A 25,688-nucleotide genomic window follows, 5' to 3' on the forward strand; every position below is an offset into this window, starting at 1 on the left:
GTGGTCGGTCCAGTGGAGTTCGGTAGTGTGGCTAAAGGTGACGTGGTTGCTGAAGGAGAAGATGGGGTTGAGCTTGTGTCAGGCAGAGTGGGTGGGTGTCGTGACGAGCTGTTTAAATCCAAGGTTGTCGTGCAAGGTGGTGGAGTTGCTGTTGTTTGTGTTCTCGAGGTGGAAGTTCAAGTCTCCGAGGAGGATGTAGTCTGTTGAGGCAAGGGCGTGCGTGCTGACTACGTCAGTGATGGAGTCGCTGAACTGTGGTCGGGGTCCGGGGGGTCTGTAGACAAGGGTTCCTCTGAGGGTGGTGTTGGGGTCGATGTGGATCTGAAAGTGCAGGTGTCGGGCAGTGCTGAGGGTGTCTTCGGTGCTGGTTGAAATTCTGAGGGTGTTCCTGTGGACAATGGCGATTCCACCTCCTGCTTTGTTGGTGCGGTCCCTGCGGGTGATCTTGTAGCCGTACGGGATGGCTATGGCAATGTCGGGCGCCGAGGAGGGGTTCATCCAGGTCTCCGTCAGGAAGGCGTCGTCGGGGAGGATGAGTCGAGTAGGTCTCAGAGTTCGATGGTGTGCTTGTGGACGTAGCGGTTGTTGAGAAGTATGGATCTGAGATGGTTGTGACCTGCCCTGGTGGGAGGGGGAGGACGTGCCAATGTCTGTGGCTGGTGAAATTGCAGCTCCGGCAGGAGAAGAGTCCGTGCGTGAGCTTCGGGAGGCCTGGAAGCAGGTGGATGATCGGCCGGCGTTGAGTTCGTGACGGATGTTGGCGTCGTAGCGGCATCGGGCGTCGTGGCTCTCACGGGGTCCAGGGAGTCTGTCGCTGGGCGTGGTCAAGGCACGGACGGGCACAGACGTGCTTGCTTAGGCGCGCCAGCGGCGTGGCCGTCATTAAGAAGGGGAGGTGGGAGGGAGGAGCAGCTGGGAGGCAGGTGCGGGGCCAATGAGCGAGCGATGGGGGCGGGGCTGCAGGGGACGCAGCGGCGGGAAGGGGAAGAAAGAAGAGAGATAAAGGAGATAATAAAGAGAAATACAAAGAATATAACCAAATACAGTGAAGGTGGAAATAAATACAGAGATAGTGAAAGAAAAGGGCTGACAAGCAAATGGGGAGATAAAACGAAGGCAGGGGACTGGCGTGAACTCGCGGCAGCAGCGAGGGCAGGAAACACAGGCACACACAGGTGGAACTGTGCGGCGTGGGGAGCGACCTGCCTGGAACAGGGCCAACTTGCAAACATCCGGACCCAACACTAGATGGCAGGAGTATGTAAAGTATGTGAATCTACAGTTCTACATGCCAAGAACAGATGCTTACTGGGTAAGTAGCATAATCCTTCTATGTACAGACCGCCTAAATGGCAATGAAACCAGACCTAAAATCAAGTAATAATATATTTTTTTCTGATGGACGCTTCTTGCCACACATTGCCCACCTTAGAATATTCCATAGGTGCCAGACTTGATCCAGAGACTCTTCATCTCGATTACCGCATGCGCACCATTTTAGGTGACATCATGTGGCTTGGCAATGACTCCATACCACCCACATATTAGCGCCACTCCATCTCTTGCAGGTGTTCAATCTATACATGTCTTCTTAGGTGGATCTGGAGCTCTGCTTGCGACTTTGTTATTTTCTGACTACAAACCTTTCCATGCTGTTCTAGGGTCGGATGTCCCCAATAAAAACAGAATTCAAACTATACCATGACTGCAGGAGGCAGATGTCGGTTACGGCCCTGCACAAAGTATGCCTTTGGGGCCTTGGCCCAGGACATGACTCAAGTCATGTGAGAAGTGCGCCCTTATGCACCTGAAGGTAATTTGAGATTGGAAGATGAAGTTGGATGTTATGAAATACAAGAAAAACTTGTGGACATCCCACGATTGCTCACCTTCCCGCTAGAAGTCAAAGAATAAATACAAGCGTAAAAAAGCGAAAGGAAACTCAACCCCATCCCACCACTGTGACTCCAAGGAGAAAGTGCAAGACCATCTAGTTGTCACTTCCACTCCATCTAGATAACCGGCCACGGAGCAGATTCCTCAGTTGGTCCTGACTACCCATTAGTTTTCTGGGCCTTCATTGACAACTCAGCAGATTCGGGCCATCAAAGAGGCCATGGTGCAGATTTTCAGTGTGCTTCTAGCTCCCCATGGTTCCCCTCAGTCCCTATGGAACTGCAGGGGCCTCCAGTTGGGTTATCACCGTCTTCCCTCCCCACAGCAGCCTGACCTCTCTGGCCCATTACTAGACGAACTACCAACTCCAGTACAGAATTCCACTCAAAACCCTAGATCCATGCAGGTCCCACTGCCCTGGTGCTAGTGGGTAATCTGGTGCGGATTTCCAGCTTGGATCCAAAACTGTTGACAGCTTGAGCATGACAGATGTCACGCTGTGAGATTACAAAAGCTGTTGTCTTGCACCCTGGCTCTAACCCTGTGCCGCTACTACATCACAGCTATCAGCAGTGGCAATTTTATTTTTGGATTTGATTCTGAAAGTGTGCGAGAGCAGGGTACACCCAAAGATGTTTATAGTTTTGGAAAGTATAATAGCTTTGTGAGAGGCTGGCCTGGTATATGATGTCCACTAATGTAAGTGGGCACCCTGCACCGGTCCAGACAACCCTTCTGGTGATTTAAGAGGTGTTAGACAACGTTAGAAAGCTCTCTAAGTGGTAACAGTGGAAATCAGCCTTCAGGCTTAGCCCAGAAGGAGTGTAAAGCAGCTTGTTTTACCAGAATGCAATCTTATATGTATAGATTAAATGAAAAAGAACCACACAAGGTATTCATAAAAATTTGTATTCATTATATAATACTAACACGTTTAGATATCTCCTACCTGGATATAAACACAATCCACACAATACTTTGCATAGCAATAAAGTAAATAGCACAGAATACACAGTGGACCCCAGGGGGGACCAAACCATATACACAAAAGTGGTATAAGAACCACGACTTGTGTCAAGACAGTGTTCAGAGGATGTAGAAGTGCTGGGGACAAAGAACCAACCAAGGTGAGAGACTAGGAGACCCACGGAGATCGTGTGCAGTGTGGGAACACGACTGCGTTCTCCGTACAAATCTGCGTGTTAGTCACAGTTGCAATTTTTAAAGATTAAGGACCCTTCCCAGTGGACCCTGAATAAACCCTGTAGAAGACAGAAGGTTGGAGAGCCACTCCACCTGTGGATACCCTAGTACCCACGTTACCTACACCCGGGAAGCGGGGTGCATAGGTCTAAAGGGGTTTTGGAAACCGCCGTCGAACCCAGTGGAAGACTTCAGGAACGTGCCACTGCTGGAGAAGGAGACTGCTTCGGTGGAATCCGAAGGTTGATTCAGGATGAGAAGTACCTGCAGGCAGAGGGGACAGAGTCTATGTCACTCAGGAGTGACCTGGAAGACGAATGCCCACCGATGTCGGATGTTGCAGGAGAGTTGACGGTGACCTGGACTCTGCAACTGTGAGGACCAGGCAACACTGAGGAACACCAGGAGCGGTGCACAACCTGTCCCACGTCGGATGTCGAGTGCTAAGGGGGTCGGTGTCTGTCGGAAGCACCCACAAGCCTTGGCAACTGCAAACCACGTGGAAGTCAAAGAAGGTGCAATGTCAGGACCAGCAAAGTCCAGGGGACTCACCATAAGCAGGGGAGTCGGGGTGAGCCCGAGCAATCAGGGGAGCCCAAAAGAAACACAGGTGGCCTTCAACAAGACCCACAGGTCGGAGGCACTGGAGTTGCAAGAGGACCTCGAGCAGCTCACCAAAAGATGCAGACCGTGGTGAAAGCAATGCGGTGTGGATGACGATTCTGGTACCTGGAGATGCTTGAGGTTGGGGCTACTTGGAGCCTGAAGATCTTGGTGGAAGGAAGCCAACAAGCCTCTGCAACAGCAAGTCGACGCGGTGCACAGGGGTTCGGTTCCTGTTGCTCCCACGAGGGATACTGGCCTCAAACTTGGTGAGAGGACAGGGCAGACCTCGAGAGCTGTGGAGAACCACCACCTTTGTTGTTGAACCTTTCGAAGTCCGTAGGAGCTCGGGATCAGCAGACCGGTAGCTTAGTTGTGGTGCCTGCAGATGCAGGGAAGTGACTCCTTCACTTCAAGGGAGATTCCTTCAAGTGTCTTGGATGCCCACAGGCCTTGGAAGGTTCCTGTATGGAGCACAGGCATGGGCTATGCAGCAGACTGGAAGGGGGACCAAGTAGAGCCCAAACGAAGTTCAGCGTGCCCAGACAGTAGAAGTTGGAAGTTGTGTCTGAATTGAATTGTGTGCCACGATGAATCTAAGGACCCACCCACAGGAAAGCTCTTAAGTTCCCTTAGGAAAGGGTTGGAACGATTCAGGGAACCGTACCAGGGGAGGGACTGGACAGTGGGGAGGATACTCTCCTGTCCTTTGTCCAGTTTTGCACCAGAGCTGGAGCCACCGGCTCCCAGAGCTGGTTTGAACTGGACTATGCCAGGAGGCACCAAATGTGCCCCTCATGCAGGCTAAGTGGCTCTGGCAAGCGCACCCACTAGTTGCCAATACACTAAATCCTGTCTGGAAGGTGGTCACACCTCCCTGTGACAGGATAACTATTCTTCTGCCTTCCCCTGCTCGAGCATGGCTCAGCAGCAGGAGGGCAGAATCGTGTCTGGTCGGCAGCAGCCATGTTGTTCTGTCCGGGTCTAGAAGACTGGTACCGGGAACACTGAGAGCCTAGCAGAGTGCTCTTCCAGTGCTTGGAATCATACCTTTGATACCAAAAATAATGGGATTAGTTGCAGCCAATTTCGAGATAGTCATCGCATAATTATGTGATGTCCCTCTATATTGTATATGGTTGCTTTACTTACAACCCGGTAGAATAGACTCTGTAGGTTGTAGGGGTGTCCTGCTCGTGCAGGGGCACCCTCACACTTAGAACCGAGAACCCTGCCTTCAGGATTGATAAAGCCTGCTATAGGGGTGACTTATAGGTTTTAAGTGCAGTAACCCTAGATATAGGAAACCGATATCTTCCGTAAGTAGTGCTAGCACCAGCATACACAGGCTGCAATGGCAGGCCTGAAGTTGCATATTGAATGGTCTCCCATGGGTGACATAATGCATGCTTCAGCCCATGTAGGACCTCTGGGGTCCCTATGCCCTGGGTACCTTAGTACCACATACTAGGGACTGATAAAGGTACCCCAGTATCCAATCTGGGATGTACCCAAGTACAATCTTAGGGAGAAAGCAGAGAGACTGGGGTCCTGAATAGCATAATCCCAGTCAGACTAGTCTAAAGCAGTACAGCCCCAGGTAAAAAAGTGGGGGTAACCATGCAGAAGGATCCTACCTTCCTACAAGCTTGCTCTTCCCTCATTGCATTGCTAATGCTCTAAACCTTCATTTACAGAATCCTAGTGGGCTTAATACCTCAGAGCATGAATACCCACATGGGGCCGCCAACACAAAAAAAGTGCCTTCATATGCAGATGCTAAGCCAAGCAATAGAATTAAAGCTGCCTTCTATTGATACTAACACCAATGTTGTGACCTAAATCCTACAGACTGGGCCAGCAACATCTGAGCCTTTGTTCACATGTAATGATTCCCTCAGAGATAATCTGGTTGAAACCACGTTCTTGCCCACCTTTGATCAGGACAATTTTCTCACCAAGCACCCTTCTTCATACAGCCTCAACCAGTAAGTTGAAGCCTAACTCATTTCCAACCAATCGTTCCGACAGACAATCAAAAAGGATTGACACTTTGGGCATCATATGTTTTCCTCTGTTAGCTTTGCACTGTGATCCATTAAACACAGTCTGTTCGGTTTACACACTCACGCCCTTTGGGATATGGCCAGCGAGATCTTGCCGGTAGACCAGGAGGATCTTGGGGCCTCTCTGGCTCAAATAATCCATGACGGACAGAATGCTGTTAAATATGTTATCTGCGCCAGTCTGGATTCCATGTATATGCATTAGCAGGATGGTCAGTACAAGCATTGTCCTTTGTAGCCATGCCTGCATGAGGTCCATTGGTTTTTCCAGCGATGTACAGGCTTCACCAATGGACATGCCCTTTAATGGTTCTCGCCTCTTTGACATTCAACATTTACATGGCCCACTCGCACACGTCGCCCGACAGCACGACCTCAACATAATCTCCTATGCCAACGACACTCAACTAATCCTCTCACTCACCAAGGACCCCAACACCGCCAAAGCCAACCTCCACGAAGGAATGAAGGCCGTCGCCGAATGGATGAAGATCAGCCATCTGAAGCTGAACTCTGACAAGACAGAGGTCCTCTTCCTCGGCTCCAACCCTTCAGCCTGGGATGACTCCTGGTGGCCGACTGCACTGGGGGCAGCCCCAACACCCACTGACCACGCACGCACGCAACCTGGGAATCATCCTTGACTCAACGCTTTCAATGACCAAGCAAGTCAACGCCGTCTCCTCCTCCTGCTTCAACACCTTCCGCATGCTCCGCAAGATCTACAGCTGGATCCCGTCAGATACAAGAAGGATAGTCACCCAGGCCCTCGTCAGCAGCAGACTCGGCTGCGGAAATGCCCTATAAGCGGGAGCCCCGACCAAGCTCATCGAACGACTGCAACGCATCCAAAATGCCTCGGCACGATTGATCCTCGACGTACCACACCACAGCCACATCACCCCACACCTGAGAAACCTGCACTGGCTCCCCGTCAACAAGAGGATATCCTTCAAGCTCATCATCCACGCACACAAGGCACTCCACAGGACCGGCCAAGCCTACCTCAACAGACGACTTTCCTTCTACATCCCCAACCGCCAGCTCCCCGCGCATCCGAAGAACGACCACCGGCGGGAGATCCTTCTCCCACCTCGCCGCCAAGACATGGAACACCCTCCCACTGAGCCGACGACAGACCCAAGACCTGCTGACCTTCAGGAGGCTACTCAAGACCTGGCTGTTCGATCAGTAGCGCCTCCCCCCCCCCCCCCCGCCCCAGCGCCTTGAGACCCTCGCGGGTATGTAGTGCGCTTTACAAGTGACTGATTGATTTGATTGATTGATTGAAGGCAGAGTCAACTTTGGAACTCTTCAGGGACAGTAAAGGTACAGTACATATATTTAGGCTGTTAAATAATTTTCGCATCAGTTCTGGAAATTTAGGAGGCATTCTAGAGTTCTGGTGTATAGTCATGGTCAGCTTTCCCAGCTGTAGATGCAGTAGACAGCTAAGTCCTTTTGGGACTGCCGGCAAGGAACCGGCAGACCTTGTGTCAGGTAGCAGAGGCATAAGTCCTCTAACTCCTTTTCCCCTACTACAGCAACCACCACACTGGTTGTTTGCTATTATTTTGCCAACTAGATGTCAGGTGTTTCATGTGCTTGGAGCTGTCAGTTGGTGTATCTGACCTTAGCGCTGGAACACTCCTCTGGGAGAAGCTATGGGCTTCATAGGTTGCTGTATTATTATTAGCAGCTTATGCCACCCAGAAGGAGGCAGGATTCTGCACTTACTTCCTGTTGGTGATCCATCATTTCTTACAGATGAGTCTTGTAAAGTTCACAGGCTACATACACCCTGCCTGTCTTTTAGTGAAAACAAAAACAAAACAAGTCTTTTAATCACACAGCAGAGCTAAATACTACACAGTTGTTTGAAATTAGTGAATATAGGTTTGTTTCGCTGGTTACAATCTCGGTATGCACTACACATCTCATTCCAGTATTCCTTCTCTTCTGGGCGATCCTAAAAGCTATATTTCTCAGTATTCTATGACAGACACGTACATTAGGCACAGGTGCAGATTAGGTCACTGTTACCCCCACAGGTTTAGATGTGTAAATAAATCAAGAATGTATACTCCAGGTTTAGTCTGGTCAAAAAGTCTGAAGTCTTTGTGCTCAGAGCATGTCTCAGTCCCATGCTCCAGTCAGGCGGGCAACTAGAGCCAAATTTCGGGGGGGGGGGGGGGGGCTGAAAAAGATTTCGGGGGGGGCTAAGTCTTCCGGCCATAGGCAGAGTGGCTGTAAGAAGGGGCGAAAACACAACAAAAGCCTCATTAACGAGTAAATGGTCTTTTAAAGACCCGTGAAGTACTCTGGTGCGGCTGCAATTAGACGGACGCCAGCCCGCGAGGCTGTCTCAGCCGGGCTGTCACACACGACGGGGGGGGGGGGGCTGAAGCCCGGTGAGCCCAATGGGTGTTGCGCGCCTGGCTCCAGTCGCATGTGATACTTGCCTGTTGGTCGTAGATGAGGTGACGTCATGGGTGCAGCCCATGCTTTCCATCTTTGCAGCAGTCTTTCTTCCGCACTGCTTTTGACAGATGATTGCAGAATGGCAGGTCTGGATGTCATGCCACAGCGTCTTATTCAATTGGTCCACGCATGTCGACCTGGCGTCACTCAACTGCAACTTTAGTTGAGGCCTCAGGCTGAACCGGCTCCACTTAGTGGTGATACTTCTTGTTATTTTCTAGTTCCACAGTGGCAGCAGCAGTTCGTGGCTGGCAGCAGCTGTCATTGGCTGCTGCCACACTTGATTTGATGAAGTCTTTGGGGCATTTCTAAGCAGGAACTACAAAGAGATTGGGAGACAGTCTGACCTTATGGGTCGCTTTTAGCTTCACTTTCCAAAGCAGTCTGCTTTCTCGCGGTGTTCCTAAACCTGGGAACAGCCTCTCCTCCTGGGCATTCTCTACTCACGCAGTGCCAGGCACAATACTACCCTCTCAGCAGGCAGGTAGACCCTCAGCCCCTACAGCAGGAAGTACAGACTAAAAGACGCACAGAAGGGTTTGAAATGCGGCAACTGTTTTCTCTTCACTAAACAAGTGTTCTATATATGTAGTACCAATGACGCTCATTTTCAATTGATTAAGTTTGAGCATTTTTTACTGTTTTATATGAGCTCAGTAGGGCACTGTATGGTTACTGCCCTTGTAGAAACAACTTAATCTTCTTGTTTTAACGCAGAGACCAAGGGCTATTTTTGTTCCAAACTAAACTTTTACTTTTACAGAACCTGAGCAACAAATTGTTTTGGAATATGTTTGTGTAATGTGATATTTGTTTTGTGTATTGTCTGTGATTTGTTCATTGTTGTATATACTGTAATCATAATGTCCCTGTGTATTGTAATCTTTTTGACAAATTAACTGTTTCAGCTTGATGAAAAAATGTTCTTGAAAAAAACCTTTTTGATAAAAACAAAAACAAAAAAAAAATCATGAATAAATAAATGGTTATGACAATTAAGGTGTGTAATCATCGGTTTTGAATGAAAGGTTGAATGGACATCAGTACTGGCATTTGTGTTGTGGTTTGAGATTATAGATGGCCTAGCCTTACTGATTATGAGCCTAACCCTATATAGTTTAGGAGTACCTATCTCCTATGTCACAGAATTCAGCCCAAACCTAAGGACCTGTGGCCAGATTTTAAAGTTCTGCCCTTACTAGCTCCAAGTACTGTAGTCCAATGGCCCTATATAGTTTACATAGGGAACAGAAGAACAATTAGTAGATCAGTTTGGACCAGCTGTGTTGTGGATCCCTGAAATGGATGTTTCCCATTTACATGTTGTTTTCTCAACCCTCTCGTCACTCGTATATTACATCTTATTTTCAGTGTCTCTATGAACACACAAGTATCGCCAGGCGAAATTGATGCTGTGGCGGTAAAGAAAAAGGATAGGTTACCTCAGTGTACTTCATAGGTGCTTTCCTATAGCACTCCATTTGGAACATAAGGTGCCCTGTGAAAGGACTTTAAAGCACTTCTTAAACACTGGTTAAATTAAAAAAAAGTGTAAGAAAAAACTGCACAGATGCTTCCCATTTAGCTGTCAGGCTGCTGCTTCTTGTGCTTTCTTTTGTATTTAAAGGTGTCTTGAGATAAGTAAAGATCCAAAATTCACATTTTGGCCAATGTGAATGATGGATGTTTGACAAGCAGAGTAAAGTTAGGTGTTTACACTCATCGTAGATGCACTCTTGGCTTGAATGGAGCAGGTTTTTAAATGCATCTTAGTCAAACCAAAGAACCACTTTAAGGGCTTGATTTGCAGGCTTGTCTCAAATCTATGTTGTGTGATTGGGTGACAAAAAAAGCTGTGTGTGTGCTCATTAATTTATCTGCAAAACTTACACGTCTTCACAAGTACCCTCCCCCTACTCATGAGCTGCATGGGTGTAAGATTACATTTTCTTTACTCATACGTAACTTCTACATGCGATTAATGTGTCTGACATTTCTGGAGTCAACCACACACACACACACACACACACTCTTGCTTTTTCTTTGCATGCACACCCTATTAGGGAATTCAAAATCAATGAATGCACCTCTGTACAATTTTCAATTTATGAAGCTGAATAAAGTAAACAAACAGATGTGTATGTAGTGTTTCCCCCCCCACCTCCCCCCCGCCTAGATCTAAACTCCCCCGTACCGAATGCAGGCTGGCAGCTGTGGTGTACTGGTACCTCCTCCTCTCTGCATGCTAACAAGACAACTCGCCCCATATGCCCAGAGTATACCACTGTTGGGCCTTCCTTGACAATCATCTTTTCGTGACTAGAGGAGCCTGACAGATTGTAAGGAGTTCAAGCTGGGCACCCTGGATGACTTATTTCAGGATCAACAGCTCCAGTGACTTTGTGACCAAGATGTTTTGCACAAGGGTCAGTTTCTCACCTTTGGGGTGATAACTCAGTCACTAAAGTCCAAACTGGCAGTTCTGGACTCAAAAACCAATAATCATCTCTTTACACAAACGTCATATACATGGGCATAGGTAGACTATATGCCAGTTGGCTATATAGGGCACAAAGATCCCAAGTGCCTACCTCCCTTCAGTTTTTAGGGACACTTAAAGACTGAAATTGGGAGAGCATTCCCTGTTAAAGAGGAAACTAGAAAACTTAAGTATCCTCATTCTGTTTCCAGGAATGCACATATCAGACTGAAGGTTTTATACTTCATAGACCTACCTCTCCCCACTACGATGGATAAACTTTTCCTGGGTTTTTGTGCCTCTTGTCCACGCTGCTCATTTACTCCTATAGATTGTATCATATGTTCTGGAGCACCACACTACTGTCTAGCTTTTGAGAAGATATTCCTCAGGCTCTTTCTGCTTGTATGGACCTGCCTTTACTGACCTCATGAGAGGCATGAGCTCTAGACGTATTCAAATGACTTTAGAGCAGCCACTCGATTCCTCAATTTAGGTCTCCTCCTGGCCAAGGAGGATCTATCACTATGTGATGGAAAGTGGGCACACCTCCCTTGACCGTGTTCCGGCATACTGTGGTGTTGTGTTGGGCCCAAGCTGAAAGTTCAACCCTGCATGGGGAAGTGGGGAAAGGGCTCTGTAAATACCTCCCCCCCCCTCCCCCCCCCCCCCTCCACAATTACCTCTGATGGCGGCGGGTTCTGCACTGACAAGGCCACTGTGGCTGAGAGGTCTTTCCTAATTGGGAGTGTTTTTTTTGTGTTTAAATTATTTTGTTCAATTTACAAATGCCAATTAAACAAAGCAGAATACAAGCAGCAAAAGTATAAGAGAGTGATACAATTGCCAAATGTGGTAAATATGAATCTGACACTAGGAAGGGGGTGGGCAGAGCAAGTGTTACAGGTAAGCAAGCAAAAAACCAGGGGGAGAAGCGAGTGGGGGGAGGAGAGAGATTAAGGGAAGGAGGCTGGGCAAACAAAGGCAGGGAGGGCAGCCAAGGAGTGTTAGTTTTCCACTAGGAAGGGGGACAAAATAAGAAGAAACTCATCGGCCCTATCCATCAAGTTATACATAACCTTCTCGTAGGAGTCCTAAACATGGCCGCAAGCCATTCCCCATGAGTTGAGACCTGCGGAGAGCGATAGTGAAGCAGTATGCAGATTTTAGCCATTGTGAGAGCGGTGTTGAGGCGGCGAGCATGGTGTGTTAGCTGGGAGAAGTCCGCCAGATCATGCGGGAGGAGCAGCGGACTCGATAGTGGGGTGTGTATATCCAGGGTTTCCCCCAGTATGGACCCTACTGCAGTCCAGAAAGGACGTACCGCAGGGCATTCCGCGAGAAGGTGAAGCATGTCATAAGATGCATGGTCGCACCTCCAACAGGAGGAGTGAGGCAGCTAATCTGCGGTGCATAGCCGTTCAAGCATCCTATGGATCCTGTAGGATCTTGAAAAGACTGGATTTCCTCCGGACCTCTCGGGTCTCCATCTCTCCCCCCCCCCCCCCACCTCCCCCCGAGACTCCAGTATCTCCACCCAGTCCTCATCCTCGTATTCCATCTGAAGACGGGTCTGCCAAACCTCTCTGAGGTGCTCCACTTGCAGTTCTGAATATAAATGGCGGATCAGAAGGTTGTACTGCCCGAACATCACGCTGCACATCATTGAGAGTGGGTTTTACCAATACTTTCCCTACTCTCGGATTATGTTACCTTCCTATCCTTTCCCTGATGGGCTCAGAATATGTACTCCTGACACCCTTTCCCACCTATTTCACTGTCTGATGGCTCTTCCTTAGTCACTAATTATCATTGATCCTCATTCTCTTGTTTCCCATTCATAGATCAATGTCGCCAGCTACGTCTCTTTCTAGCCATCATGAAGCTATGTGAAAGTGTTCTATTTATTTGGTTTTGTTCTTCTTTTTCATATCCCTTTTCTGTACTATATAACAAGGGGTTTCTGGAGCCCGGCTCCTTCTTTTCGACATGCTCTTTGCTTACTGTAATGTGTGCTGTATATTTAACCGCAACCTCTCCTAGACAAATAAAAATGTATCCCTTTTGTCATCATAGTCTTTCATTCATGTGCAAAGATCGACTGTTATTATACTAACTATAAATCTAATACAAATATGTTTTCAAAATGTATTGTTTTACTTTTTTCGAGATACCCTAAAAGGCAGCAGTTACAGTACTGTTTTAATGTCTCTCTACTCTTTTCTTCCTAGCACCAGAATACATGCTCTGTATACAAAATGGAAAATTTGACCACGCAGATAGAATGTTCAGCAGGTTTGTTTGAAATTTTTGGTCTTTAGAATTTTCTGAATTTCGTATCAAAATCTGTATTTTCGTAAGAATATCGTAGATGTCTTTGGGGCAGAAGACCACAAGTTTTCTGGTGGTTTGTGGCATGTGGGGGCTGTATAAGACTCACTTCGTTGGCCTAGGAAGCTCATATGTCCCCTTAAATAAAGTTCTGAAAGATGAAACCATGCTGAAGCGGTCTGGCTTGAGTGGGTTTCTGATTTGAATCAGCATCCCTGGAGATTGATTGCACCTTATTTGAATTACAAACTGCACTATGACCTTTATTGCTATTATTCCGCTATACAGCTTTAGCCATGCCTTCTATGCATGCCATACTTTCCTAGTCATAGTTAACGATGCATTTGTGAAAGTGTTTAATCTACCATTTGGATGGCATTGCAGAGCTTTTCGAGAGTTTGAGAGTGACCTTTCCAAATGTTTCTAGTGTTTCACTCACGGACTGGAATCTAATTCTGTTTATGGAGAAGTGTGGTCAGTAAGAGTGGATGAGGATCTCTGCCTGTTAGGCAAGGGGGCAGCATTTCCGTTCTTTGAGTGAACATAGATGTCAATTCACCAAAATTCCAGAGGTAGCGGAAGTGCCATCACACTCGTTGACCCCTCACTTCATGATTTCACAGGAAGTGACCTCATACGACCTTTGACCCTGATAACATCACATGAAGTCATGTCATGTGACCGTTGAGGCATATGATATTATTGATATTATAGTAAGAGACATTACTTAACTTCAAAAACACCTAGAATAAAAACAAGAATTATGAAATATACAGAAAAAATACCAGTGCAGACAAACGCTACCAGCCTTAAATTAAATAAGTGCTGCCATGGTATGGCGGATGTGCAGATATGGTAGACCAGGGAAAGGCAATCATAGACAATCAGTGCAGTACTGCCATCTGCTCAGACATAATTATCACATTCCCCTACATCATAGTCTCACATACACTAATAAAGCTGCATAGGAGTATCTATGCAGGCTCTCCTCCTCCTCTGAATTTGTCTGTACACAAACTGTATGCTAACTTGGCCCTAAAAGTATGCAAAATTCTGTTGGTTATGGCCCTAACAACCGACTGTGTGCCCAAGACACTCCGTTGTGTAGCATAGACATGCAGAGAAAATATTATGATCATTGTGATAGTTTGGTTTTATATACACTTAATATGTTTGGCATGTGTATAGCATGCTCAATTGCATGGATTTAGTAATAATAGTAGTTCTTGTTGAGTGAGATCCTGAACCTTTTCGCTGGGAATTGCAGCTGTGACTGCATGCCTTTCATAAGGTGTCTGCTGCAAGCATTTAGCCTGTGGAGCTATCGTACCACCTATAAAGTTATAAGAATATTATCAGAATAGTGTTTTGGGGGCTATAAATGACCTTTTCTGGCATTTCTTGGATGGAAAAGTTACATTTATGTTTTGAGAGATTTTTTTATTAATTACATAACTACCCTGAGATAGATGTATTTATCCTAATGAATGTAAACAATGTGAAGTAACCTTGTTCTTTAAGAAGAAACATTGCACCCCAGTTGCTTTGCACTGTAGGAAGTAGACGGATGCATAGATAACTGAAAAGTTTTTATAAAAAGGCAAGAAAAGCAGTTATACTGCATACACTAAAACACAAATGTACTTCTAGAAATATACTATATACGTTTAAAAATCCTCTAATGCCCAAGCTGAACGAAAACATTTAGAATTTGTCAGCTAGAATTTCCACCTTGGCTCTGACTTTAAGAAAATGTTACTACACCATTATTCTTAATACTTTGAACGCCCACTCAAACAACCCAATTTGTACCTTATTTATTCACTAATTCCTTTTTTATGACGAAGCCTTCCAGACAGCCCAGCTGTCTGGTTTGCTAAAGACATCTTGGGGACATTCAGAAAAATTCCTTGGGAATGCAAGTCCACCCATTGCTTACCATTGGATTTGTGGTTTGTAACTAGGCCTGGGCTAAATTTCCGTTCCGCTTGTGGAAATTGTGATGATTTGACATTTTCGCGTTCCGCGGAGAGTGCGAAAATGTCAAAATTTCCGCATTCCGCAGCTTAGCGATAATTTGTTTCTTGCTCGCGCTGTAAAATAATACATTCTTGCGCGCACGCGATCGCCTTACCTGAATCCCCGCGTTCGCCGACAAGTTTTCCCGATCCGGTCGCGTTCTCCACGAGATGTTGGATTGTTGGTAGCCATTTGCGCTGTCTCGCGACAGTTCGCGCCCGCAGTAATGTCATTGATCACGCGATCACGTCTTTCTTCTCGCGATCATGCACCGCGAGAAGAGTGAAAACAAGATGGCCGCGCCCGGGAGCAACCGCATGGGTAAGTTGGCGAGCCGCGACCATGCAGAAAATACCGCGAACGGACGGGAAAAAAACTTCCGCATCTTCGCGATATTTCTGCGTGTTTGCGGAGATTTTTAACATTTTTGCGATAATTTGCGAAAGTCACTTTCGCAAATTCCGCCCACCCCTATTTGTAACTCACATTTGCTTGGTTTCCATTTGCTGACTTTATTTGTTTTATGATATCCAGCTTGAGTTCGCCCCTTCCCTAGAGCATCCCGTGTTTACTGTATCTATCCTGAGTACTCGATTTCTGGAATCAGATCTTTAAATCTTGTTCTTATCTTGTCACATTTGCTCTGCATTCAAAGACAGAGGTCAAATGTCAGCCTCTGTCTTCTGAGGGAGCTTGGTGTTTACCTTTCTTTCTCTGACTTCAGTGTGAGAGGATTCATGTGACAATCATGCTGGCAACAGAGGGTGTACTGGAGTAAGACTACATAATGTTTTTTTTTTCTAGCACAAAAAAATTGAAATATCTGTAAATGAACGGGACAGCTATTTCTAAATATATCTGAATTAGGGAAGCACAAATGAAGCACTTTTCATGGTAATTCTGAAGTGTGGCGGAAATAAATATCTTAATACAATCAAAACAAATCAATGCACTAAGGGATGACATTTCCACACATTATCGTTTGTGCGCTATATAATTCTATCAATAAAATTGTATGTCTGTGCAAATGTAATAGTCATTTCACTTGAAGATGTGTTGTCTGTAAGGGCAGTGCACGATCGCACCATGCATACTCCACATTGCACCACTCTACAACACTCTCCTCGACTCGGCAACGCTCTGGGGAACTCACTCTACGTCACTCCATGCCAATTTACTCCACTCCACAACATACTACTCCACTCAACGCCACTCCACTCTACCAATCCATTTTACGACACTCTATGCCACTCAACTTTACGACACACTATGCCACTCCACTCTACAACACTACTCCACACTATGCCACTCCACGTTACTTTAGTCCAATCTATGCCATTCCACTCTGTTCTATGTCACTCCACTCTCCAACACTGTGCCACTCCACTCTACAACACTCTACTCCTCTCTATGCTCTTCCACTCTACGACACTCTACTCCCTCCGCAACACTCCACAGCATTCTATCCCATTCTACACTACTCTAGGCCAATCCATGACACTCCATGCCACTCTACGACGCTCTATGCCACTCCACTCAGACACTCAACGCCGCGCCTCTCTACGAATCCCTGACATTCCACTCGCCTTTATGTCACTAACTTCTAGCTTACCTGAACAGCAGCCGCGCTGGTGTACAACACTGCTAAAGCACTTTAGCAAAGCCAATAGCTCTTACATAGGTGAGACCTATTGGCTTTGCCAGTGTTTGTCAATCATATGTTAGAGCACTTTGCTTCAACTCTAAATAAATTATTGATAATTTAAACCTTAGCAAGCTGCGGAACAGCAATTGATATTTAATGCATGTAAAAATGTAAGTGTTGGTTAAACGAAACTGAAAGCAAGGACAGGCGGCCTAGATTCAAGCAAAGACTTAAAGCTCTGTTGTCCTTGAAAGGCTACAGCAGGAGCTGTACGAGAGACCTTGGGGGATCATCATTCACCCATGCACAGGCATAATCTCTGCCTCAGAAAAGACCCTGCCAAAGAAACACAGGCCTGCCACCAGACACTTCTGCACCTCCTTTGCCCTCAAAGATGCCTAAGGACAAGGCTTCTGCTCCATCCTCTACTCCACCACCGCCTCCACGTTCACCTCCTCCCTCACCTCCTATGACCTCTCCTCAGGTGTCACCGGAGTCATACTCCAATACGGGCAGTCCTAGACTCTATTCCCTGGCTAAGGACTTTGCCCCTGTCTACTCTGGCCCCTCAGATGATCCTGTGGGGACTGTGCCCCTGTCTACTCTGGCCCCTCAGATGATCCTTGGGAGGATTATGACGTGGACCCTCAAACAGACCCATATCTAGAACATGGCCCAGTCAGGGCCTCCCAGCTGGATGGCACCATGGCGTATCACAGGGTTATTCAACTCACTGCCTTCTACAATAAGGTGGACCTCAATGTCACCCCTGAGTATAATGATTTTTTGGTGGAGACACTTTTGAAGACAGATCCTTCCATTCAATTTTCAAGGACCCGGTCCTGAATGAATGAATGAATTGTACACTTCTATGCCTCATTGTCACTCACAAAGAGCATCCTGGCACTGCAAGTTTAGAGCTGATATCCCAGAAGCACTGACTAGATGAGGGAGTGGCAGAGTGCATCGGGGCCAGAAAAAGCCAGGTATTTGCTTTTTAAAGAGTGCTTTGGATTCTATAAACCAAAGAGGACTGGGGAGCTGATTCCATGCATTGAACTTCAGCACTGAAAAGGATTTGCCACCTCGGGGTTTAAGTCTGAATGACGGGGGCTTGAGAAGGATCTGAAGGTTCTTAGGGTTATGTAATGCGAGAATCTGTCCGTCAAGTATTTGGGACCGGTGGCTTTGAATGCTCTGAAGACCAGTACAAGGCAACGGGTAGTCACAACTCATTCAGAGAAAAAGTATAAGGTAGTGCTCTCTGACCCACTGTACATTAGGGTTAATGTCCCACCAGATTTCCTGGTTGTCACCACTGCTAGGAAATGGGGAGCAGCCTAGGCCATGGGCGATACTATGCCTTCTGACAAGTACAGAAAGTGAATTGATGCTGCAGGGAAGATAGAGCAGTGGGTGCGGCCTTGCATTGGCACATCAACAATTCCATAGGCCTCCTCTCCCGGTATGATAGAGTTTACTGGGAGGAGATGTAGGGGCTCCTATAGCACCTCCCAGATCAGTACCATAAAAGGGGGAAAGAACTTGTTGAAGAAGGAAAAGTCATCTCCACCGCTGCTATCAGTTGTGCCTTTGACTCTACAGCTACAGCAGCCAGAGGAGTGAACACCTCAATCATCCTCTATTGCCACTCCTGGCTCTGTGTGTTTGCCTTCAAGTTGGATGTGCAACAGCATGTTGCCAATTTGCTGTTCCACAGGAGCACCTGTTCGGACCTCAGATTGACATAATTCTTAGGAAAATTAAGAAGGGCACAAAGACTGCTAAGGTAATGAGTGCCCTCCAGGTCCACTTCAGCAGAGGCTCCTTTTGGAAGCAACAGGCTTGAGGTGGAGCTAAGTCCACTTCCCCAGAACCAACCAAACCCAATTCTACCAGCAGCAATATCAGGCTTATCACCAACAGGGTAGCAGAGGCTTCTCCTTTACGTGGAATAGCTCCAAAGGCCAAAACAGAGGTACTTCCATTAAGGAAGCCTGTACCTCTAGGAACAGAATGGCCAGTATCTCAAGTCGCCCCCCTCCCCCCAACCCCACCGGATCACCTAGCACATGTTGCATGGAGAATTCAGAGATTTCTTCCTGCTGGGAGGAAATCACAACAGACCAATGGGTCCTATCCATAATTGAGCATGGCCACTGCCTAGAGCTCACTTCTACCCCACCAGACCTCCCACCTTGCACTCATATCCTCAGCCCAGAACATCTCATGTTACTGCAAGAGGAGGTTCTGGTGCTATTACTCAAAGGACCCTTAGAGCCCGTGCCCCATCAACACCTGGGAAAGGTGTCTACTCCTTATCCTTTCTCGTTCCCAAGAAGGACGAATCTCTCAGACCAATCCTCAACCACTGTCCTCTCAACAGATACATCCGGTCAGAACATTTCTACATGGTCACCCTTCAGGATGTCATCCCCTGCTGCAGCAAGGTGACTTCATGGCGACACTGGACCTACAGACTTACAGGGCCTACTTTCGAGCCACGGCATTCATGCCCTTTGCAGTTCCCTTTCTTGAAAAGTTGCCTTCCTGGTCGCCATCATGTTTCTTAGATGTATCAGTGAATTACAGGCCCTCACATTACAGGAATATTTTCTTACGGATCCACAGCAACAGGGTTGTACTTAAAACCAACCCAAAATTCTTACCTAAGGTGGTCTTCTTATTACACTGTAAACTATTGAGCTCCCAGTCTTCTTCTCACAGCCCGTAGTGAAAAGAGCACTCCACACACTGGATGTTAATCGTGCTCTTATGTATCATACAGACAAGACCAAATCTTTCTGTAAAGCACAACTCTTTTCAGCCTTTTCACAGTTACATAAAGGTCATGGCATTTCTAAGGCTGGGTCCACCAGGTGGATTGGTAAATGCAACAAACCTGTTACGAAAAAGTAAATAAAATCCTACCCTCCCCCTTCAACCCAGACAAGCCACCCCCACCCCCCAAGCCACACTCCACCCACAAAGAGGACACTCCTCCGGGGAACATGTCCACAACAAATATTTGCAAGGCTGCTTCATGGTCCACTTCACACACATTTTCAAAGCATTATTGTGTGGACATTCTTGCAAGGCAAGAGTTAGTCAAACTGTCCTCAGGACCATGTTTCAGACCTTTGCACCATTCACTGGCTAGCCACTGCTTAGGGGAGTACTGTTTTACAGTTGAGGCAGAGCATGTCAATCTACAGCCACATAATGGATTATGTTTCTTACCCTGTTAGAATCTGTTCATGGCATGTAGTGCTGTAGGTTCACATGCTCCCATCCTCCTCCCCGGAAGCCAGTGTTTGTTACAGATACCTTTCACTTTAATATTATTATCTCTCTCTCTACAAGCGTGATCACTATTCTTTTCTACTCACCATTCCATTCCTATTCCCACCCGTTGGGCGGAAAACAATATAACATTGGAGTTGTTTCACATGCGCATCCCTGACTGGAGAAGTCGCCAAGACCCCAGGACTCAAAAGTCCTCTTCGAAGGAAAACAAGTTACAATCGTCCAAGTCCAACACTAGATGGCAGGAGCATGCTGAGCATGTGAATCTACAGCACTGCATACAACAAACCGATGCTTATAGGTTAAGTAAGATGATCCCGTTTAATTACTGCAGGACCCTTATGGGAGCTGTGGTACCCCAGGAGTGCAAGCTTCTGTAAGAGAAGCTTGTGAAGTCTTGTGGTACCTTCTGTGGTACCTTTTGTGGTTACTTTTCAGTTACTTTACAGATTACTGTGCATGTTACTTTTTAGATTACTTTTTACGTTACTTTTGCTAATCAGTATGATATGCCTAGATATCACACTGGGACATTTCCTAGACAAAAGGTAAGTAATTCAGTTTTTACACATATGCAGTTTTTCATTGTTTCATACAAACCAACTCCACACTTAAAATAATTTTCAAGCAAAAGCAGTCAATGCAATCCTATGGAACGAATTGAAGTTATCGGTTTGCTGGTAAGTACTTATTTGTGGGAGTTGGTATTCTAGGGTTAGAATCAGGGTTCCCCCAGGGTCAAAGATGCACTCTCAAAGCACCCTCAACTGCACTAGGGTGGCTCGGTTCAGAGTGCTGAGGCCTAGTGTTATCCATTGGGGACAGGGGGCCTCCGGTTGGTGGCTGCTCACAAGTAGGCCACAAGGTTGTGGGAGCAAAGCTCCTGGTGTTAAGCTCAGGTCAAAGGGGGATCCGGTTTAGTGCACAAAGGGCACCCACAGTGGCACAGGGGTGGCCGGGTGCTGATTTTGCGTCGGGTGCCCTGTTGTTTTCAATGGGGATTCTCTGGTTGCAATAAAGACTGCAGGCTCGGGGGCGAAGATTTTCTGGAGGTGACAACTGGTTGGAGAGGTAAGTTGGGATGCCTAGGGATTCTGGGACACCGTTGGTTGGGCCACCCAAGGCCATGAGAGGTCAGGTGCACGGGTGTCTTCTACGACCGGGGGGATACTTCAGAAAGGGGCTGCAGGCGTTGATTGGAGATTCGAGGCAAGTCAGAGACCACCAGATCTCAGGTCAGTTTAACCGGGGAGACTTCCTCGTGGTGTTGGGCCACTCAAACTCGGGCTGTGTGTGTCGGGGGCAGAGTGGCACAGACTCGCAAATTTGGCCGGAGCCAGAGTCTGTGGGTGAGCAAATGTGGTGGTCACGTGAGACGAAGTCTTGGTTAAGAAAGGCTGGGCAGGTCCTCCGGGTTCTTGGGGGCTGCTGGCTGCAGGACACACCAGGATTTTACTGGAGCAGCTTCGAGGTGAGGACAGGCCGGTAGGGCTGGGGCCAAGTCAGTGGGCGTCCTCCTCATCTTAGTTTCAGCACAGCTTCTTCAGTCCGTCTCATCTTCTTCTGGTCGGTTCTTGTCTGAGGAGGCAAGGTTCAGGGTTGCAAACACAAGGAGATGATGGACGGAGCACTGAAACTTTTCAGACACTCACACCCAGTCACAGATCTTGGTTGAATCCATCATCGTTTTATAGCTCACTCCGCCACCTCAGTTCAGACCCAGCTATATGCAAATCAGTCTTGACCCTGTCCCTCATGGGAACAGTCCAGCCCGAACTGCCAAGACAGGTCTTCCCTGAACCGGAAACATGCATCCTGGGACCTGTTTCGGGGTAACACCCCTCATCAGCCAGGCTAGCTTGAATCCAGTGGCAAAGTGAGCAAGGGCTCAGCGCTCCGTCCAACATCTCCTTGTGTTAGCTATGTTCGCCCTTATTTGGCAGGGTATGCCCAGACATGTGTCCCTTGCTCACTTTGCCACTGGATTCAAGCTAGCCTGGCACTCTCTAACACTTACCATACCGTTGCACTAAAGTACTACGTGTTGTAATGGTATGCTTTGTAATGGAATGCGTTGTAATGGTAATTTTAGAAAATGCGTTGTAATGGTATGCGTTGCTAAATCATGCGATGTAATGGTAGTTGCGTTGTAACGTCATATATTCGAAGGAGACATACGCTTGCAATCAGAGATATTATATCAAAAATTATGTGGAATACACTGAGGATCCCTTAGATTGAATTAATCCGAAACATGGAAAATAGGAATTGCCAGATTTTATTCCATTTAAAATTCTTTTTTTTTACATCATAATTGAATATATACCGGATAATGTTTCCCTTTCCTCTAATTTTTTATAAATTTTAAAAAATGCATACCAAGCCAAGAGTTTGAACAAACTCTGCTTCTAATAGGAAAATAGTGCTTAAAACAAACATGATATTGTATATTTAGGACTGTATGCTTATAGTACTTTAATTAGACCAATCCAGTTTGCACATTTCCATTCCCTCCCTCTTTTCTACAAATTTTTAACTAAGTATATTAAACCAATAATTAGGTTCTATATATTGTTTTGCTTCTAAAACGGAAATAGTGACTTGAAAAATATGACATTGGAAATAAGGTACTTTAATTGGAATTATCTACTTTGCAAATTTGCACTTTAATCTAATAAGCTGAAGCAGCGCTGCTTTCTGTATGAAAATCCTAGGTTAAATAACATCATATTTAATTTTTGTTGAGTACTGTATACACATAGCACTTTAGGCAGAGTCAGGAATGAGGATTACATGAAATCTTTCAAGAATAGAAGTACATCTGATGAGCTATTTAGATTAAAGCAGGGGAAAAAAAGAAAACCTCTCTTTGGAATGTATCTATTTGGAAGAAATATGAATAGACAATCTGTACGAAAAAATTAATTGTACCCTAAAATGTTTAGCTACTTTACCAACTAAAGTTTTCTAAATGCAATGATTGGAGGGAAAATAGGATTAACATATATAAAAAAACTTTTTAAATATTGTTTTTAGAGAAGTATATAGAAAAGTTTATTCTTTATAGTAGGGTCAACATTATTTAGTACTTGACTATAAAATGATTATTTACTTTAAAACTATTCATCCCTCTGCTCAGCTCCAGTGGAAATACTAGGGCTTGAATAACATAATGGATGAATTGGCGAAGTAAAAATCCCCAGAGAAATAGAGTTCATAGGATACAATACCATTATTATGTTATTCGGCACAACCATTGGTTTTTGCTTTTCTTAAATTGTGAATTTGTACATTGTATATATTAGAAATGACTCCTCTTTTATTTTTTGGGACATGAGCCCTCTTTTTAATTGTACTTTACAGTAATTTGCACATTATCGCTTTCTAAAATCAAAAAATAAACAGGTAAACAAAAAAGAATGTAAAATAAGAATGTAAAAATGGCCTAACTGTATGTGTTCTTTTAAAATGATCACATGTGAAAATGGTGAGGATTCCATTAAAAGGACAGTTTGTGCACACGGGTCCCTATGACCCAGTTGAAGGATACGTCCAAAACCGGGTTGTCAGTCACTGCCCTGTCTTTCAGAATGAAAATAATTTACTAAAAAGATATTGTGCAACTCACCAAAGCTGTGCCACACTGGTTGTAGACTCTTGTTTCAGTGGAAATTGGAAAACAAGGTCCGAGAGCGCATTTGTTGAAGATATATATCTGTATTACCTACTGGCGGTCACCAGTAGGTGGTGATAGTTAGGACCTAGTTTCTATAGGAAGAGCGTTTTTTCATTTGCCAATAACTTTAGCGTCATTTTACGAATCATTGTGAACATTTCAAAACTAATATGCCATTCACTTCAGCTGCTGTGGTGATCCGTCAAGAGGGACCGAGAAAAAAAGGGAGGTTCCATAGCGCTTTTTCTCCATGTTAATTTCGAAAGGAAATTTTAGACATGGCTACAGCCCGAACTCCTGAATGGAATTACACCAAATTTTGCAAAAAGGTAGTTCTTGGTCCAGAAAGCAACCTTTTTTGTTAAATGGTGTGAATCTGTTCAGTAGTTGTGGAGAAATTGCCAGTTGTATATCTAGGCACGCGAAGGATCCGCGAACCCTCCCAATCTCGTGCCTGAGATTTGATTGGCTGCCAACACTTCAAACAAGGAAGTGTTGGCAGGCATCTTGTGACTCGGTCGAACCCAATCACAAGAAAAAATGTTAAAGAAAATAAAAAGGGGGCAGGGTAGAAACACCCTGACCTCTTAGGCCTGTGCCCCAGGGCCAAAAAAAGCACTTAAAAAAGAATTTCTGCGGCAGTCGCGGTGGATCCACAAGTCCGCCTCAAAATGTTTTTAAAAAACGAAGCGTGGGCTCACACGTTTAATTTAATTAGGTCTTCGGGTGGGCCAGGTCCCAGGGGCATTATTAAAATAAGGATGGGAGGCCTGCGTGGATCCCCCGCAGCCCCAGGGACCGCCACCTCCCCAAGGCTAATTCAGTCATATGCAGGAGGCCAAGTGGCCCCTCCGAAGCTCCGGTTAACGTCGCCTCCCCGAGGCACATATATTTTTGATTTAATAGTGCGTGGGAGTTCCTACAGCCTCCCCCATAGCCCCGGAGACCACCACCTCCCCGGGATAACGTAGATAATAAGCCCCGGGGCTTACTTAGAAGGGAGGGGGGACTTGCATAGCCCTGGGGACCGCCACCCCCCAAGGCCGGCTCCAGCAATGGTCCGGGGTGCCCTCCCCCATGACATTACATTTTGCTATGGCATGGCCGGAGCACCGCTCCCGCCATGCCATAGCAAACTCGGCTCTGCTTTCAGCAAGCGAGAGTGCAAAATTCTCTCGCTTGCTGAAAGCAGAGTAGCATCTGAAACAGACACTTTGCTTTGGGATCCAGGGAACTGCATGTCAGTAGCTCCCTGGATCCCAAAGCAATGCCAGCTTCTGCAGGAGGCGGGGAGCCGGCAGGAACCACGGGGGGAACCACGGGGGGATTGAGGCTCCCCCAACGGTCCCAAATGAAGTGGCCAGGCCCCAGGGTATGGGGTACCCGGGGCCTTAAGTTGGTCTAGGGAGGGGGGCGCATTAAAAAAAAATACATATGTTAAGGCCAGGCCCTGGAGATGGGGTCCGCATGGGCCCCTCCCTTTGTATTATCAAAATACTTTAAAAAAAGGACCAGTGATGTCATCAGTGATGTCACTGACCATGTAATACGTGAGGTCATAAGCTGTGCATTGCGGGGGAGCAAGTTATAGTTATCTCAGCTAACTAGAACGGCTCAATTTCTGTGGTTTTGGATTAGTAAAATGTGACCCTAACTATAACATCCCCGTAACCTTTGTGCTTTTTCAGTGAATATATATTATATATGTATATATTGGCAAAAAAAGTTAAAAGTAATGTTATAGTTAGGTGAAATGTTCAGTAACAATGTAACGTTTTAAATTCTAAAAACCACAGAAATTCACCAGCTATAGTTAACTCAAGTAACTATAGCTTGTCCCCCCGCCATGCACAGTTTGCTCATAAATAAGTGCATGGTGAGGCCGTAAGGTAAAGCTACCTAAGGGCACGAGTTATAATTATTTGAGACAACTATGAATTTCTGTGCTTTTTAGAGTTTAAAACGTTACATGTTTACTGAACA

The 25,688-nt window shown here is 46.1% G+C and overlaps 1 protein-coding gene across 1 annotated transcript in view; it reads left to right on the forward strand.

Moving 5' to 3' along the window:
- Nucleotides 1-25,688, forward strand: part of NSMAF (neutral sphingomyelinase activation associated factor) — a 624,890-nt gene that overhangs the window by 386,973 nt on the left and 212,229 nt on the right. Inside the window, exon 16 of the mRNA XM_085605566.1 lies at nt 12,960-13,023. Within this exon, the coding sequence (XP_085461692.1) occupies nt 12,960-13,023 (64 nt within the window). The remainder of the gene's footprint in view (nt 1-12,959; nt 13,024-25,688) is intronic.

Source organism: Triturus cristatus, chromosome 5_1 (genome assembly GCF_964204655.1).
Source record: "Triturus cristatus chromosome 5_1, aTriCri1.1, whole genome shotgun sequence".
Classification (NCBI taxonomy): domain Eukaryota; kingdom Metazoa; phylum Chordata; class Amphibia; order Caudata; family Salamandridae; genus Triturus; species Triturus cristatus.